Source organism: Tiliqua scincoides, chromosome 1 (genome assembly GCF_035046505.1).
Source record: "Tiliqua scincoides isolate rTilSci1 chromosome 1, rTilSci1.hap2, whole genome shotgun sequence".
NCBI classification, from domain to species: domain Eukaryota; kingdom Metazoa; phylum Chordata; class Lepidosauria; order Squamata; family Scincidae; genus Tiliqua; species Tiliqua scincoides.
Window position 1 is genome coordinate 25,001,824 of NC_089821.1, and position 17,746 is coordinate 25,019,569.

General features: G+C 40.9%; 1 protein-coding gene across 5 annotated transcripts in view; it reads left to right on the top strand.

The window, feature by feature from the left end:
• Positions 1-17,746, top strand: part of PHF21A (PHD finger protein 21A) — a 162,283-nt gene that overhangs the window by 137,421 nt on the left and 7,116 nt on the right. For 3 of the 5 annotated variants that reach the window (XM_066630419.1, XM_066630412.1, XM_066630427.1), the window contains 6 exons: positions 1,351-1,650; positions 4,440-4,538; positions 5,319-5,370; positions 6,480-6,559; positions 6,892-6,952; positions 11,195-11,358. In XM_066630419.1, the coding sequence (XP_066486516.1) occupies positions 1,351-1,650; positions 4,440-4,538; positions 5,319-5,370; positions 6,480-6,559; positions 6,892-6,952; positions 11,195-11,358 (756 nt within the window). Of the gene's footprint in view, positions 1-1,350; positions 1,651-4,439; positions 4,539-5,318; positions 5,371-6,479; positions 6,560-6,891; positions 6,953-11,122; positions 11,146-11,194; positions 11,359-17,746 lie in introns of all 5 variants that reach the window. The other 2 variants (XM_066630440.1, XM_066630433.1) reach the window with 1 other exon arrangement.

The following is a 17,746-nucleotide window of genomic DNA, read 5'->3' on the forward strand; positions in this document are numbered from 1 at the left end:
TTCTTTAGCCCATTTCCCTGCCATGATCTCTCTCTGGATCAATCTGGCCTGTGTTAGCAGTGAAGCAGCCAGTCAGGGAAGCCCAAGACCATGGTAGGTGCATGATGGTAGAGCTCCCATGCCTCAGACCCTATCTACACCATGTCTTTTCATAGCTGTTATTTAGTGACTTAAAAAACAAGCACACGTTGCTTGTTGTAATGTATAGTTTTGCCCAGAAAGAAACTGTAGAAATGTTTATTACTACAATATAGATTTGTCCATCCAGCATTCTTCTTTTTAGTTCAAAAGGTTAGTTGAGTTTGGAAGTAATTAATCTCTGCCTGAAAGAGTGGGCCATGTAATTCAAAAATTTGCTATTCTTTTTAACGCAGTTGGCCCAGTAATAAATAACATCTGACCATTTGAGGTCCAGTCTGTGCGTGCTTACATTTTTCCACATGTTTTTAATTAGTGAACTTTCAGATTCTCCACCCCCCCATTAGTCCATATGTTGTTTATACAGATATAACTATTTAATAATATGCTTGGTCTCTGATGATATTTCCCTGCCATTCTCAATACTTCTTGAGGAAATAACATTGGAAGTTCTTTGTGTGTTCATGAACCACACTTTTAAAACCAACGCATATCCCTTTTAAAAACATGTACAACATTGTATATATGCCAACAAACAAAACTCATACTGGCAAATTTTGAAGTGTTATTGCCTTTCTTGTAATAGTGTGTGGTACCATATCTATGTGAACATTACTACATGTTGAAACATCATGGAGCAGCTTAAAAATAACTGGTTTTCAGAATTGGTTTACAGATTAGTTCCTTCCGGGGCTGATGTGTAGCACTATACATACAAAAACAGTACTTTAATCCAGTTTCTCAAATTTGACCTCCACTGTATTACTTCACATGGTCCACCTATTTGAAGTACCACCAGAAGTAACTGGTGATGACATCATTGCCAATTCCTTCTGGGTTGGGAGGCCAAATGTGACGTGGCAAACACCAGTAAGAAGCTCAGGGTGGATGGGAGGGCTTTTTCAAGCGTAGAAAAGCATGCTTTGGAATTTGGCCCGCTGAGTCATGCCTCCTACTGCTGTTTGTTGTGTCATGTTCCTGGTCTTGCTTCCAGGCAACAGGTGTCCAGGGGTCCAGTGAGTACCTCCAGACACCACCTCAAGTACCACTGGTGGTTCCTATACCACTGGTTGAGAAACACTGCATGTAATCTAAAATGAGTCATGTTTGTGTTGCTGAAAATGCTGCCTAAATAATTGAAGCATTGAGTAATCTTTTTTTCCATTGTAAAGTCTGATGTGAATCTGTATGTCTACATCTTTCTCTCTATAGGTTCGACCTAAACCGGTTACCCAGAATAACATTCCTATAGCTCCAGCCCCACCACCTCCTATGCTCGCCGCTCCTCAGCTTATTCAGAGGCCTGTGATGTTGACAACCAAGTTCACTCCCACCTCTTTACCCTCCTCGCAGAATTCCATACACCCAGTCCGTGTTGTGAATGGGCAAACTGCAACTATTGCCAAAACCTTTCCAATGGCACAACTCACCAGCATTGTGATAGCAGCCCCAGGTACCAGGCTTGCTGGACCTCAAACTCTTCAGATCAGCAAACCAAATGTTGAAAAACAGGTATGGGTAAAGAAGTGCATCCTCTGCAGTAGTTTAACCTTCATTGTTTGTTTCTCTTTAAGTGATCAGAATAAATAGGAGTGAAGTATAACTAACCCTGATGTAGTATGGGTAGTATCCTGTTTCACAGGATTGGGAACAGAGGTTGGGGCTGACTGTGGATTTGTAGATGGGTTTCAGAAGATGGGCTGACTATAGATTTGTGTTTTTATATATAGTACATCAGGATAATTACAGTTTAGTGCTCTTTCCGCTGCCTCAGCATAGGCTGTTCACCAGCAAGAATATTTTCCATAATCTTGCTGATGTTTTCAATGAAGCGGACATGCAAATGAACTAATAAATTTAAGGGCTTTTCACATTCATTACCATTGGTTATAGCTACCCATCTGTAGGCAGTTTATAACACTAGACAGTTGGAAGAGAAATTATCTGTATTTGCAGTTATCAAAAGTAGGCCTTTTCTTCAAATATTTGCATTGTAAACTAATTTTGGAGATTATTGACTGGTATTTTCAAAATCTTGCCTGTTTGAAACATACAAAATTATGCAGGGGATGGACAAAGTGGATAGAGAGATGCTCTTTAGACTCTCACATAACACCAGAACCAGGGGACATCCACTAAAATTGAGTGTTGGGAGAGTTAGAACAGAAGAAAGAAAATATTTCTTTACTCAGCGTGTGGTTGGTCTGTGGAACTCCTTGCCACAGGATGTGGTAATGGCATCTGGCCTGGATGCCTTTAAAAGGGGATTGGACAAGTTTTTGGAGGAAAAATCCATTATGGGTTACAAGCCATGATGTGTATGTGCAACCTCCTGATTTTAGAAATGGGCTATGTCAGAATGCCAGATGCAAGGGAGGGCACCAGGATGAGGTCTCTTGTTATCTGGTGTGCTCCCTGGGGTATTTGGTGGGCCGCTGTGAGATACAAGAAGCTGGACTAGATGGGCCTATGGCCTGATCCAGTGGGGCTATTCTTATGTTCACCCTCTGGGCATGTCCAAGTAGGACTGTCTGTCTTTCATCTTGGAAAATTGCTGCCAGTGAATGTAGATAGCAGTGACCTAGATGGACCACTGGCTCAACTCAGAAGTTTGCCAAGGCTTGACTGGATTAGAAAATTACTTTTCATAACAGCAGTATGAACACAGTGAGACCTCTGTATCCATGGGTGTTCTGGAATCTATGGATACTGGGGTTGCCATTTAAAAAGAAAAAAACTGTGCAAATCGCACTTCTTACGTTTGTGTGGTCAAACCAAACCATGGTTTCCAAGCCTCTTTTGGCTAAAAATTGCTCTTATGACCCACTTCCACGTCACTCAGAAGTTCCTGGCTCTTCCTAGTGTCGTCCCGTAATCCTTTGCGATTCATTCTGGGGCAATCCTGGGAGAAGCTAGGAACCTCCGCTCGACCTGGAAGTGGGCCATTAGTGCTATTTTTAGCCAAGAGAGGCTTGGAAACTGTGTGGTTTGATCATGCAAAGGAAAGAAGTGCATTTTTTTTTCCTTTTAAAGGGCATTTAAATGGTGACCCTGTTATCCGCTGACATCTGTGGTGTGCTAAATCCACAGATGCCAGATCCACGGATACCAAAGTCACCCCTGTGGTTGGTTTCTTTGACACACTCATAATTGAGTGCAGGTTGCTTAAGTTTCTCCTCTGATGCAAGCTCATAACTGATGGTGGTGTGCTAAAGCTCATCACAACACTAAAAGTAGGAAAGGAGCTGTTGTGTAGACAGGGAGCTTTAGTCCTAGCACTAAAATGCTATGGAAACATTTATTTAGTGTCAGTTCAAAAGGTAGAATGTAACGCTTTTTGTTGAATTGAAGGTTGCATTTCATCCTTTATAGACAGAGGAAGTTAGTCCAAGTAGGCATGGCTTTCCTAGTTGTAAAAGGACAGGTAGAAGACTTCCTCAGGAAAGAGGTGAGGTAGACAGCTCTTGCCCAATTTCTAATCTTCGATAGCTGCAGAATGGCAACACAATGTCTCCATGTGTCTAACACAAGCTAATGGGATCAGACTGCAATAAATTTGAGCAAGGCATAATGCAGGGCAGTATGCAATTTCAAATAATATGATTGGGGGTGTTTATAGTAGATTTCTTACATTTCAGGAAAAAAAAAATGTTTGTATTGTCTTGGAACAGAGAGATCAGTTTATGACTTCATAACCATGTCATAAACAGGGTCATTGTCCAGGCATTTATGATGCCACATTCAGAGGATTCTGATAAAAGGAAGCAAGTGAGCTTCAGGAAACTCCAGGCACTTAGGGCTTACAGAGAAATAATGTTCACGTTAGTTCTTGTTATAATAAAGAATGAATAAGAGAAGTGCGGGGTGCAACTTCCATACAGAATTGTGTCTAGACAGGCTTTTAATGGAATGCTATTCCGTGAGGCATCAACCAGACTGTAGTTATTCTTCTTACCAGGTGTCTAAATAAATATTCTTATCCACAGGTTTACATGCAAAATGATCTTTATTACATGGTATGGCTGTTAAATTGGCTTACTTAAACATTAAGTGAAATGGTACTTTTTCTTTGTGTTCCAGATTGGTAATTTAATCTGGAATTGTGTTTTCACTGCTTAAACATACCCCGTTGTTGAAACATTTCTCTCAACAAAACTGTTGGGGAAAATCTTTTTAGTGTGACATCAGGTTTTTCCATCATTTTCTTTATTATTCTGTTAAATAAAATTACAGGTCACTGTTTGTTCTACAAATGTAAAAAATTGATGTCTCATGTTCAGTTGCTGCCGTTTCTCCTTTAGACTATCAAACCACAAGCAGAAGCAGAGGAGAAGCCAACAGAGATTCGTACAGTTACCCCTCCTGCACCACCCAAGCCAAAACGAGAAGAAAACCCACAGGTACTGGCATAAATATATATATATATATATTTAATATCATCAATGTACTTGGAGTACTTTTCATCCAAGAGGCTCAGTGTTGTGATACATTCTAAATTGAACCTGGAACTTTTCAGTCCCCTTCCCCTAATATATTGGAAGGAGGGAGCATGCAAGCACAAAGTGATACTCTACATGGCTGTATTCATTCACATAATATATGGTAAACCTGTGTACTACTGCTATATGTTTACTCTGTAATTTTTATACCAAAGAATCAGACTATCCTTAGTCTAAATCACATCATACACAGCAGTTCTCCCCTGTATGCAAATACACATGCATATTGTCATGAAGCTCAAAGCTATCTTTGAACACTTGTGTACATGTTGTAGGGTCCCTAGACTAGTTGGGGTTCTCACATGCCTGTACGTGGGTGTTTAACAATGTATTTACATGCATATATGTTGTTCACACTTTATGCATTCACTGCAGGTAACACCAGTACCTGTTGCGTACAAGATTGCTGTGTAAGTAGGGAACTGCCTTAAATGTCATAGGTCCTCAGGATAGATTTGCACTCCTATTTGTACAAAAGACATGCACGTTTTATCAAAATATATAGTTATTATTGTGATTTACTTTGCCTCTATGAAGTGTTTTTGAAGCATGTGAAAAATGTTGAAGAAATACAAATAAGTATAATTTCTAAGAATGACTTCACTACTAAGTTACCTCAATATGTAGTTCCTCTTATAATTGTGATTGGAATGGGTTTTCCACTTTCTTTATTTGATACAGAAACTTGCCTTCATGGTGTCTCTTGGATTGGTTACACATGACCATCTAGAAGGTAAGCAAAATAACGTGTGGTGCAGTCCTATGCGTACCTATTCAGAAGTTTCAGTGAAGTTCACTCTCAAGTAACTGTGCATAGGCTTGCAATGAAAGGCTGACTCTCTAGGAGTTAGCGCCTTTCAACATAATGGAATTTATTTACAAGTAAACATGCAAAGAACTGAGCAGCATACATATATGTTTGAGCTCTGGACTTGAACTAAAACTTTCAAATATTTCTGCTTAGAGTACTTTCTTTCCTCTATGTTAGAGTAGTGCTCTCCAGACCCCGGGCCTGATCCAATGCCCTGCCTTTTCCCTCTCCTGCGTCAAATGGTGCTTACCATTCTGTGGGGAGCCATCCTTCCCCGCTGCCAATCTCTCCCAAACTGAACTCTGGCCCACTGCTTGTGGGTCCCATTGCCCCAGCAGCCACTGTGCCCAGATTTCTGGGCAGGAGCAGAGGGCTGGAGCTTGGTTTGGGGAATATCGGCGGCAGGAAAGGATGGCTCCCTGTTGGAACGGTAAGCACCGATCACACAGGGAACCTCTTTCCTGTTGTGCAGCAGTCTCTAGCTTGGAGATGCTGTGTTAGAGTGTAAAATCTCATTAGTGTTCTGGTTTTCCTTCAAAGTATTTCATCTTTTACAGTTGTTCTGTCTTTGCTTTAAGTTTTTGGTGGTAAATTGACACTTGCCTTAGGCTCATTACACAGAGCGAGACAGGTTATAAGTGGAGTAAATAGATTTTCGCACATCTCTATAAACTGTATTGTCCCTTGTCATAATTAATATTTCAACACGCATCAGTGTATATATGGCAGAGCCTCATAGTTTATTTTTGACTAAATTCCCAACAGCAAATCTTGTGTGACTCAGAACATGGCAGATAAAAATATCAGCTGAGAGCTGTTCTTGCTTTGGAGGAGTAAGCAGTTCTTTCTTAAGCTAATCTGATAATATGCATTTCCTATTTATTTTCCAGCCACTTTGTATAATATAGCTTTTTTTCACTGCAAAGAACGTATCAGGAAGCCAGAGTTCCTCATACCCAGACTATATAATGTGGTCTTTGTGTGCTTTTCAGATTTTTTTATTTCTAACCAAATTACCTTTTCCCTCCAAGAAATACAAAGTAAAAGACAAGAAAGGAAACGAAGAACAACAGCAAATCCAGTGTACAGTGGAGCTGTCTTTGAGCCTGAGGTATCAGTCTCTTACTGAAAATAATTTTGCTCAATGCCTATATTTCATACATCTAGAATGCTGTCAGAAACCTTGCTAGCAGGAGGCTGCTTTAGCTCAAGAAAGGAGAGTGATTTGCAACAGTGAATGAAATCAGTTATTCTTGCTTTAGACTTCCTTCCCCTTGTTTCTCATCCTTTAGAACAGTTACAGATATATGAAATCTTTTCCCATCTAGGTTGTGCCTAGTGAGTCCAGACGTTTTTATAAAAGTTACTTATTTTATATGTAGTATTATGCTGGATATGATTCTTGCCAGAATATTTAACTACTTTTTTTCCCCCTCTGTAAAGCGGAAGAAGAGTGCAGTCACATATCTGAACAGCACAATGCATCCTGGGACACGTAAACGAGGTGAGTGTCTTAGTATAACACCTTGCTGTATACTTCTGCTTTCTTTGGATTGAAAGAAAACATGTGCAACTGGGGTTTTTTTTTTTTTTTTTTTTTGTTCTGAGTACCTGTCATAAATGTGATATGGTCATATTGGGCAGTTACCTTTCAGAGCATCATGTGACTATTGCTTGATTGAGAGAATTCCTGTGTTCTCTTCAGACAAGGTTGAAGATATAAAAAGTGGAAATTCTTACATGAAAATTGTCTTGGATCAGGGAGGAATTCTCACCCTGATTGTGATGCTTTATGCCTGCAGTTAGGCTAGAATGAAATGCCAGTATGCTAACTGGGCTTTGATTCTGAAGTCCTTTGCTGCATATTTGTCTAGGAAGGAGGAAAGCTATTGATATAAGATGCTCTGCTGGGCAGACATCATAATTGGCAAGGAGCATATTACAGTACAGATGGTTTTATTGGTCTTTTATGTGAACTCCCTGTTTATGAAATTACTCCCTGCACAATTAATAAATTTCCAGATTTTGTGAAAAGGTGAGTTACTTGAATTTGAATGAACTAAAGTGACAGCCAAAATGTTCTTTATATTGTGTGTACAAATGCTTATGAACTGCTCCTCACTTCTGAATTATCTGAATCTGTTTGCAAAGCAGCATGACTGTATTTATCAGCCACCATTCTTTTGATTTCTAAACTTGGTTCAAACTGTTGTACTAGTGCAGTTGTCACAGTTTTTAGTTCACTTCTCACCCACTCCTTCTGATTACAGGTGCACATTGATATATGTACATGTTTATTCTCATTGATTGAAACACCATACAGAAATGAATCTTGATACAGTGGCATGATCTTAGTGAAAAATATTATTTAGAGCCCAATCCTACACTTACTGGCCATCTCAGTATGGGTCCTCCATTAGCACTGACTGCCGTAAAACAGTCAGTACCAGTCGTAAAATGTGCCCTGACAGCACGCTGCTGGGAGCACCAATGAGAAGACCTGTGCCTTCCCACCTGCGTTATTGCTGCTTATGTGGCTCACTGGAACAAGTAAATCAGCAGGAGAGGGGGTGGGGGAGGGCAGAATGGGGCAAGGGGATGGGAGCAGGAGTTGGGTGAACTGCAGTACTGGTGGCTGCTGAATCCTAACCCCCTTCCTGAACCTCCACATGGACCTGCAGCAGCTGTTTAAGTAGTGCAAGTCTGAGTAGAACCCCCCCCCCCACTCTTGCCACAGAGACATACCACCTATTTCTTTTCCCAGTGTGTAATTAATCTGTGGAACTCATTGCCACAGAATGTGGTGATGGCATCTGGCCTAGGTACCTTTAAAAGAGGATTGGACAGGTTTATGGAGGAAAAGTCCATCACAGTTTACAAGCTATAATGGATATACACAAACATCCTGGTTTTAGAAGTAGACTTTCTCTGATTGCTAGATGCAAGGAAGTGGTGACAGGATACACGTAAATTGTTGTCTTGGGTGCTCCATAAGGCATTTTGTGGGTCACTGTGAGATACAGGAAGCTGGATTAGATAGGCCTTTGGCCTGATCCAGTAGGGCTCTTACGTTCTTACAGACTTCCATAAATGCTCCTCATTAGGGGATGAATGAATAGGACTGGACTGTGTATTACTGCTATGTATACTAGTGTGCATCTGTAATGAGAAGAGAGAGGTACATAGAAAATTGTGGCAAACTATGCAAGGGCCGATTTTGAAATTAATTCTGGAAATTCTACAAGTTGAGCTAGAAGGCAGGTGGAACAGATTATGAAGCAGAGCTAACACAGGGAGCAATAACAAAATGTAACAGGGAATATCCACCCTTCGTCAGCTATCCAAACTGTATTGCTTCTGTAATGGAGAAAATGTTATGGGAAAGTGCATCTAGTATTATAGGAAACGTCTTTGAGTTGCATTTGTAATTGTGTTAATTTTGAGAGGAATAGACCTCCTAAAACACTTTTTCCTTGACTCCTTTTTTTTTTACTCTGTGTCAAAACCCTCTGCTTAAGACCTAGTGGCTGATAGGATAATTAAATTCAAGAGAATCAGTCAAATACTAGTGGTTTACATTGTCAGAGGATGAATGTGATGGCACCATGAATACTTTTGCTGCTAAAACATTCCCAGCATGTAGGTCTTGTGTCTGAAAACGACAGTTTTGCTCTGCTCTTGGAGTCAACCAGTCGCACAGCAGAGCTGAGTTGCTGCCTTCATGCAGTGCTAAATATCGGAGATGAACATTGTGTGCATATGTGGCTTTAATTCCTCTTAATACTTCTTTACATTTTCCTTTGCTCCTGGTGTTGTTCAAAAACAAGTGACCAAGTCAGTTCATTGTTTCAAAGGGCACGTCATGCAAATTGTATAACTGGTGATTTTAAAATAATCCTTCATATTCCAAGTGTAATGTGGTGAACTTGAGGCATCGTGTGTATATAGCAAAGTGTGTATCCACACAAGTGCATCAGAGCAAGTGAGTGATTAAGGGACTCAGAATTTCAGTCAAATGTCTTTTATATTACATCCTACCTAGAATGATAGAAATAAAAACCTTTTAGTATCTGGCAGCTTTTGGCATCTCAAAAATTAGATGATGATCTCATTGCAGGTCACATTGAGTAGGCTTTTTTCCCTTTTCCTGAATTGACACCATAACTGGTACTGATTGATTCAGCTATCAGTATTTGACCAACATGCCAAATGTTCAAATTACCCTTTCTTTCCTTGCAGAACTTTTGTACTGGCCAGAAGCAGAATAGGATAGCAGTGCACATGTTGAGTTTTTGTATTACTGTTAACATTCTTTAAACAAACAGGACATGGGCCTTCGGAGCCGCTTTCCACCAGACCAAATTAGTAACTATGCACAGAGAACACTGTTTCTTTTGATTGTTTAAGGCTATACTTTAGTCTGTGTTCTTAGTCCCTAGTCCCTAGTTGTGCTTGCTGACTGTTTAAATTTCTTCATGATTTTTTCCTCTGAGCATGTGCTTCTCCTCAGTAGTCAGAGCAGTAATACAGGTTGAGCCTATTTATCTGTGGATTTTCCATCCGCTGAACTGGCTAAACACGGGTCCCTCAGACCCACATTCAGCCAGACTTGGCCCAACCTGAGCCCTCCAAAGGTGACCGGACCTGTGTCTGGAGACATTAAAATGTCACTTCCATTTTTGACGAAAAAAGAGAAGCGACTTTTTTTGCCTCTAGGAGGCATTGTGAAACCTGCATAGGCTGCGGGTGGACACACATGGCCTCTGTGGGCTTCCGAACAGTTCTGGACGCAACTGGAGGCTTGCTCCAGTTACGTTCAGAGCTCAGATGGGCTCTGAAAACTGTGGATTTCATTATCTGTGGTTTTCAGTATCCACGGAGTTCCAGATCCCTCGCTGATACAGAGGCATCACCTGTAATGCAAAACATAATGATTGTTATCTTATGGTGCATTGCAGCTTCAGTTAGAATAATAGCACATTTACTTGTGAGATATAGCATTTCACAGGCAGTGAAGTGGTTCTTTTTAAAATTCTCTTACCTGCTAGACTGTTTTGGTGAGGCTCACTTCCACCTAGGCTGTACTCCACAGTTTCATATGCTGATAGAAAATTAGGTGGGCTTTTAGGCCAGCATGTCCTCTGGCTCTTGTGGAACTCTGACCTTTTCTTAGCAAATAGGTAATATTTAAATGTATGCTTCACAATTGAGGTTTAGGATTATTTATGGGAGGGGGGATTATATTTAAATAAAACTCAGAGTTAACTTCAGCCTCCAAATTCCTGCCCAAATGAAAACAGCATACCTATTCTTTGAGAGAGTCTTCAAGTTATCTATCTCAAGGAGTAAAGAAACTTAGAAAAGGCAAGACTGTGTGATGGGAGATATCTGGATAAATCAAGGTGATAGAAACCCTGACAGATTTTCTCTGGTCACCATTAGGAGTGGGGGGGGGGGGGAGGAGGAGATATAATTCCCTGTCTTAAATTGTCTTGGTTGTGTTCTTTGACCTTCTGAAGATGCATGTTTTCTCCCTTGTAATACATGCCTTCCTTGTACAATCTTTCTTGTATGTATCTTAAAATAGCTTTAAAATCTTTGCTTGTCTTTCTCTCACTTGTGACTATTACACTAACTTCCTCTCTGTACTACATCACTTCCTTTTTCATGCTAGCCAATGAGGAGCACTGGCCAAAGGTATGTAAGATTATTTCCCCCTTTTTTGTTCCCTTTTGTTAATGTATAGGTCGTCCACCTAAATACAACACGGTGCTGGGGTTTGGGGTTCTGACCCCCACATCCCCTCTGTCCAGTCATCCTGACTCCCCTGAAAATGAAAAGACAGAGACCACATTTACTTTCCCCGCAACTGTTCAGCCTGTGTCCCTGCCCAGCCCCAACTCCACAGACGTAAGTAATTCTTGCTGAAAGGTTTGCTGTTTGAAGAGACCATGCAGAGCTAGTCATGTTAAGAGCTCAGAATTTGTTTCTTGAAATATGCTATTGCTAAGGTAAACCACACCAAAACAACCAACTTCTTCAGGCCCCTGCACTTGTACAACTTCTACCTGCCCTCCCCATCCTCACTCTGAATGGTAGATACATTCTGTGCCAAGTACAGTGGCATTCACAAAGCAGTTGGAATGTTGTAGATATGGCAGTTTTTCACCAAACATATAGCGAGGGTAATTCTGTGGAAAAAATGTTGTGCTCATATTTCAGCAATGTAATAGCAGGAGGAGAATGAATCCTGTCATATGGAAGCCTTAAAAACAACTAATGTTGCTTATTGAATCAGTAAAGGAAGAAGGAACACATTAAGTAGCTCAAGGATTAATGAAGACTGAAAGTTGTAGGAGTGATTGTAGTCACCAGCACTTGGCAGCTCCGTATCTTCCATAGATTTCTGCATACTTTGTATTCTTTTCTGTGACTTAGTGTCATCAGTTGCCCTTATCCTTTTGTCAAGTTGCCTACTCTACCCATTTACTACAAGCTGTTGTCGAACTGAAGGTGATCTAGCTCTCAACTGATCTAAACCACAATTTATTGTCTGGTAACTTTCAATTACTTGGGCGGGAAAACCTACCCTCGTCATAAAATGGAAATTCTGGAAAAATCCACCCTTCTTATAAGTCTGGTTTCACAACCTTGATCGAGTCTCATCACATCTCTGCACCTTTGTTTCCTCATCTTAAATAGCTCCATGGCTATTGTAAGATCCAACTAATGAATACATTTTACATACAATCAGACAATTTGTAACTTAAGTTTATGTTCTGGAGGGGGTTAAATGTGCTTCAAGGGTGCTTTCGATGCTGCTGATTTGAGAGTTTGTACCGCTCGTTGATGAAATAAGCAACTTGAGGATTGCCCTAGCTTACATGAATGTATCTGTGGCCTTATTATTGTAGCAGCTGTGACTAGCCAAATCTACAACTATATCAACATTTTTTTTTTTGCACCATTGGGTAAGACAGTGACAGTCGAGGCACTAGGACTAAGTTTGGGAAACAGTCCAAGATTTGCATCCTCACATTTAGATAACATTCTGAACTTTCAGTTATGATATAACTAAAGTGTCCTTCAATAGTCAGAATGCTTATTGTTTATCTTTCAAAGCACATACACATCATGTGAATGCATCCCTTCCTTTAGAAGTTTGCTTTTGATCTCCTTATTTGATGTGGCTCTGTGGAGGATCCTGTTTCATGGTACTTCATAACTTTATACACTTCTGATTGCCCAATCCTTACTAAAAAACATGCCAGTGGAACACATGTTTCACTGGTGTGCAGTGCCATAAAGCGCTTTGTGACAGTGCAGAGAGCCAGCTCGCCATCAGAAAAGCTAGAGCCTTCTTGTATGCACTTGCAGCCATAGGGAAGCTCGCTGGACCAGTTAAGTCCAGCGTAAGGGTGAAATTAGGATGAGATGAAGTGGGGGATGGGCTGATTGGACCTGGGAGGGTGTGGGATTGGCAGCACCAGGTCACGCCACATCCAGACTCCTTTCCTGGACCTGATCCGCCTACAAGGTTCAACACAGACGTGCATCAGTGATACAGCTAGCGCAGATCCAAGTTGACCCATTATGGCTGCTGGGGCTTATCCTTGGGCAGGGAGACTTACTCCAAGCCAAAAATCACCTGCATGAGGCAGCATTATCCTCACATCACCACATGGGGATTTAGGTAGGACTGGACTTTGAATGTCTTTAACCACCACTTGAGCCAGCTGGTGAAGAAGACAGTCAGTAGGCTTAGGTTCCATGCCGATGGAGAACTTCAAAAGATTGTAGAGGAAATCTATCTTTTTTTGTGCTTCCTATTCATCTTCTCTGAAATTTCAAAAGGAGCAAGGAAGGTTTCCTAGTCTCACAATCCTTTCCATTGCCCTTCCACCAACGTAGCATCTCCGAAATAGTGACTGCTGCATCCTGTGGTGGGAGGGGTAGTTTTGGAGGTTTCCTTCGGCTAAGAGAACAAATGTTCCCTTGTCAGGGGGTTAGCCTCAGCTGCATGTGGGGGGGGGGGGTCTATTCAGACCTGCACTAGCTAAACAGGTGGTGCAGGTTCATGTGGATCTGGGAAGGGAGGCAGAATATCGGTGCTGCTTGCACTATTGATCCCACCCCCAATCTTTCTATCCCCCTCCCTTCTGCCTCTCCCACTGATATACCTGCTCCAAGAAGCATGCTGTCAGAGCACCTTCTGCAACTGGCACTGGACTGCTTTATGGCAGTCAGCATCAGCATGGTAGGCATGTGGCCAGTGGGCAGTACACATAAGAGTGGAATCTTAATCATAACAATTCAGGAAGGGCATGAAAGTTTAACTGGGTTGAAACTACAACTAACACAAAATAGTCTTTAACAGCAAAGGTTTTAAGCAAACGTCCATTAATCATTTGTTTTGAAGAATTTGCAGTGAAAGCATATGTCAAAAGAGCTTCAAGAGAGTGATGATTCCGAAGTCAGTTTTACCTTAGAAGCAAGTTTACCTTAGAAATTAAATGAAGGAGAAGTGTTCACATCAGAGTAAAACCTTTCATGGAATAGGAAAGCTTAAACCTCAGCCAGTTCGTTTGGGTAATATTTTTCCAGTGGTTGGTGCTTTAGCTTCAGACATCTAATGCATTGTCCTAATAAAAGCATGCCTACCAGCATGTAAGGCAGTGGGAAATGACTGGCAACTTCAAAGCAAATTTTTGAGCAGTGGTTCATCCCACCATTGCTCAGGTTGTGATGGAAGATTGAATGCCATAGTTTAAAGAGGGTGGGCCATTTCCTTTCCTACAGATCTTTTCCTTTATGTGTGAAATTTTCAAGTGAGTTTCAGACATGGGGTCTCAGGTGTAGCAAGCTGCCAGTGCAGCCTTCAGTTGATCAAAATGTATATTTCTGTTCTTTTTAACAGTTTTTCGCTTTTTGTCCTTCTGTGCAATGATCTGCAGATAAAAATAGCAACCGTAAGATGGCAATGGCAGGCAGAAATAGAGACAGAAGTAACAAAATGGCCTTGGCCATTTGTGTATCGGTTGAATCAACCCAGTAAAATAATTGTAGAATCCCCCAATTGTAGTAGTTAATAAAGGGGAAAGTTTAAAAGAATAATACAGAGCAGAATGAACCTGACTATTAAGCTGCCACTACGGATTCTAGATTAGTGTTTCCCAGATGTTTTACCACCGGAACCCGCTTTTTAAAATGACGCTCTAGCTTTACGAGACTGTGAAAAAAAGTGTCACTTTATCAGCTGCTCAAGGCTCTGTTTTGATCCCTTTTACTATGGGGGGGTGGATATCGCCTTCTGGTATCTTTGTTGAGCTCCACGTTCATCAGATTGGGACCATTCTGGTGGCCTCGCATTCCCTTCACCTGGCCTTTGGTAGAAGCCAGGTTACATTTGCCTGCTCACAAGTAAATGTGCACGTGTGGCTCCATTTCACTTTCCATAGGGTTCAATACATTTTTCTTGTCAGCTATCAGCTGCTAAGTTTCACAACCCACCAAAAATTAGGTTGCAACCTAGTATTTGGGAACTGCTGGTCTAAAATTTTCTTGATGTTAATGGTTTGCAACTTAGACCAGCATTTTCTCTTTGATCTGGAAAAGGCAGTGATATCCCTCTCTTTTGTCAAAAGGACCAGGTTAATTGTGATGAATCAGAAATGAGTGTGGCTCTTAATGGATTGGAGTTAAACTAGAGTTATTCTCTAGTACTATGCCAAGTTTAAAGTTGTATTGAGGATCAAAGTTGTGCATTGCCTTTAATTTTGCAAACAAGAGCATTCTATTTCTAGAATATTGAAAGGATGATGCATGTGAAATCTAAGTACTTAAAATGGTATTTGTAACGTAAACAGTCCTCCCTCTGTATCTCTTAGAAAAGTCTGTGGGTAAGAGATAAAACCCAGATGGAACTTTGTTCTCACATTCTAAGAGGGTTTGAGAATGCAGTTTGAGTTGCCTTTCCAGACAGTGTGCAGGTTTTGCTCATTTGTTGCAGAGGAAGCAGTTGCCTTCCTTCAAGCTGTAGGGATGTTACAGACATATTGCATTTTCCTAACATGCAAATCAAAGTACTTGTGCCAGTGGAAAATGTTGGTTTTCTTCTCCCATCTCTCCCTCTTCCCTTCCATCTCCCACATTTAGTTTGTTTGTTGTGATTTAGAGTGTTGTGTTCAATGTCAGTGGTCAAAATTGGCATACACCTCTATTTCCAATATCTGTAGCATTTTATGATTGATCATTTATTTAGAATAAAAGAAATCTTGCCTTTCTCTGCAAAGCAGATGCAGGGCAGTTTACAATAATCCAGATTCCAAAATATAGAATAAAATAAAAGCACAGAGCAAACAAGGCAGAAGCTGTAAAAAGAACCAATCTTAAAAGATGTAATTAAAATTGCCCTTGAAACTGTCTTAAGTGCCCATTTAAAAGTATACATTGGGGAGACCAACTGTGCCTCTCTGAAGAGAGCGTTTGAAAGTGTGTGTGCTGCCATAGAATTGTTCTTTCATTTCTATCAACCAAACCAACATCAGTAGTGGACCACAAGGAGGACCTCAGAAACTTAGTGCAGTTCCAAAGCTGGTTCATGAGGGAGGAGGCTATTCCTGAAAGACTCTGGTCCTTAGGTCATTTAGGGCTCTAAAGGCCAAAATCAGCACCTTGAATTGAACCCTAAAATTTATTGGTAGCCAGTAAAACTGACAGAAGAGTCACCTAATATGGTCCATCCTGCTAACCTAGATAGCAATCATACCACTGTATTTTAGGCCAGTTGGTGTTTCTGGAGTGTCCAAGAGTAGATCCACATAGAGTTGATGACAGTAATCCAACGTGAAAGTGACTTGAACAAGAATTATAGTGGAAGAGTCAAACTTCTCCAGGAAGAGTGTCAGTTGCCATACCAGATGAAGTTGATGAAACTCCTGGCCATCAGTGTAACCTATATGTCATAAGCAGAGATAGATTGAGGAGTATAGCCAAACAGTGAACTTGCTGTCTCAAAGAGAGTGCAACCCTATCCAGGATAGGCTGAACACTCTTTCCTACTGACTATATTGGCGTCTTATCTGGACTAAGCTTCATTTGGGTCACTGTCATCCATTCCAAAACGATAATCAAACATCTGTTCCACTGCCTTCTTGTGATTGTATGATGGAAACAAAAGACAAGGCTGAGCATCATTCACATACTGGTGAAATTCCAGTCCACATCTCCAGTGACCTCACTCAGTGTTTCCTGTAGACGTTAAAATTTTATAGACTGATCAGTATAGCCATATAACCTTTTAAAAGAAACAAAACATCAGTAAGCACCTGCAAGGCTACCTCTTCCCCTCTAGCAATGGTCAGCTATTTTGTGAACTGTTGTTTATTTTTCAGCTTTAGGCTGCGTGCTTCCCCTTTACCAGCACTTGAACAGACATCTTCCTTGTTTATAAAAAAAAAAAAAAAAGTAATCAAAGACTGATATACCAGGTATCTATTTCAGTCTGTTGTGTACAAACATGATTCAGTGCCCCATAGCTGTGGGGGATCAGTTCTGGGGACTCCCGTCCCATGGATATAGAAACCACATCTATGCGGATGCCTATATTGATAGCGCCCCCTACAACTGTTAGCATTATTAAAATGCTTACTGGGCAAAAATGATCTTTGTAAAAAGGTCGCTATAAGCGTAGAATCGTAGAGTTGGAAGAGGTCCAGTAGGTCATCTAGTCCAACCCCCTACATTAGGCAGGAAATCCTCTTAGAGCATCTCCAACAGGTGCTTGTTGAGCCTCTGCTTAAATATCTCAAGTGAGGGAGAGTCCACCACCTCTTTCGGCAATCTGTTCCACTGCCGAAACGCCCTTACCGTCAGGAATTTTTTCCTGATGTCTAATCAAAATCTTCTCTCTTGCAGTTTCTACCCATTGGTTCTAGTTCTACTTTCAGAGACAGTTGAGAATAAATTATTCCTTTCTTCCATGTGACAGCCCTTTAGGTATTTGAAGAGAGCTATCATATCCCCTCTCAGCTTTCTCTTCTCCAGGCTGAACATGCCAAGTTCCCTCAACAAGTTTATAGCAGTGCACAGGCTGCTGGCAGCCTGCTTGCACGTCACTATAATCCTGTATGCTTATAGGATCTGTATAAGGGACATCATTTTTGCCCCAGTAAGCATTTAAATAATGCTAATGGGAGCAAGGGAGCAGATGGATCAGCAGATAATTGAAACTGCAGATATAGGGACCTGCCTGTATTGTAATTCTAGTGCTGACTCATTACTAGTACTACTATAGCAT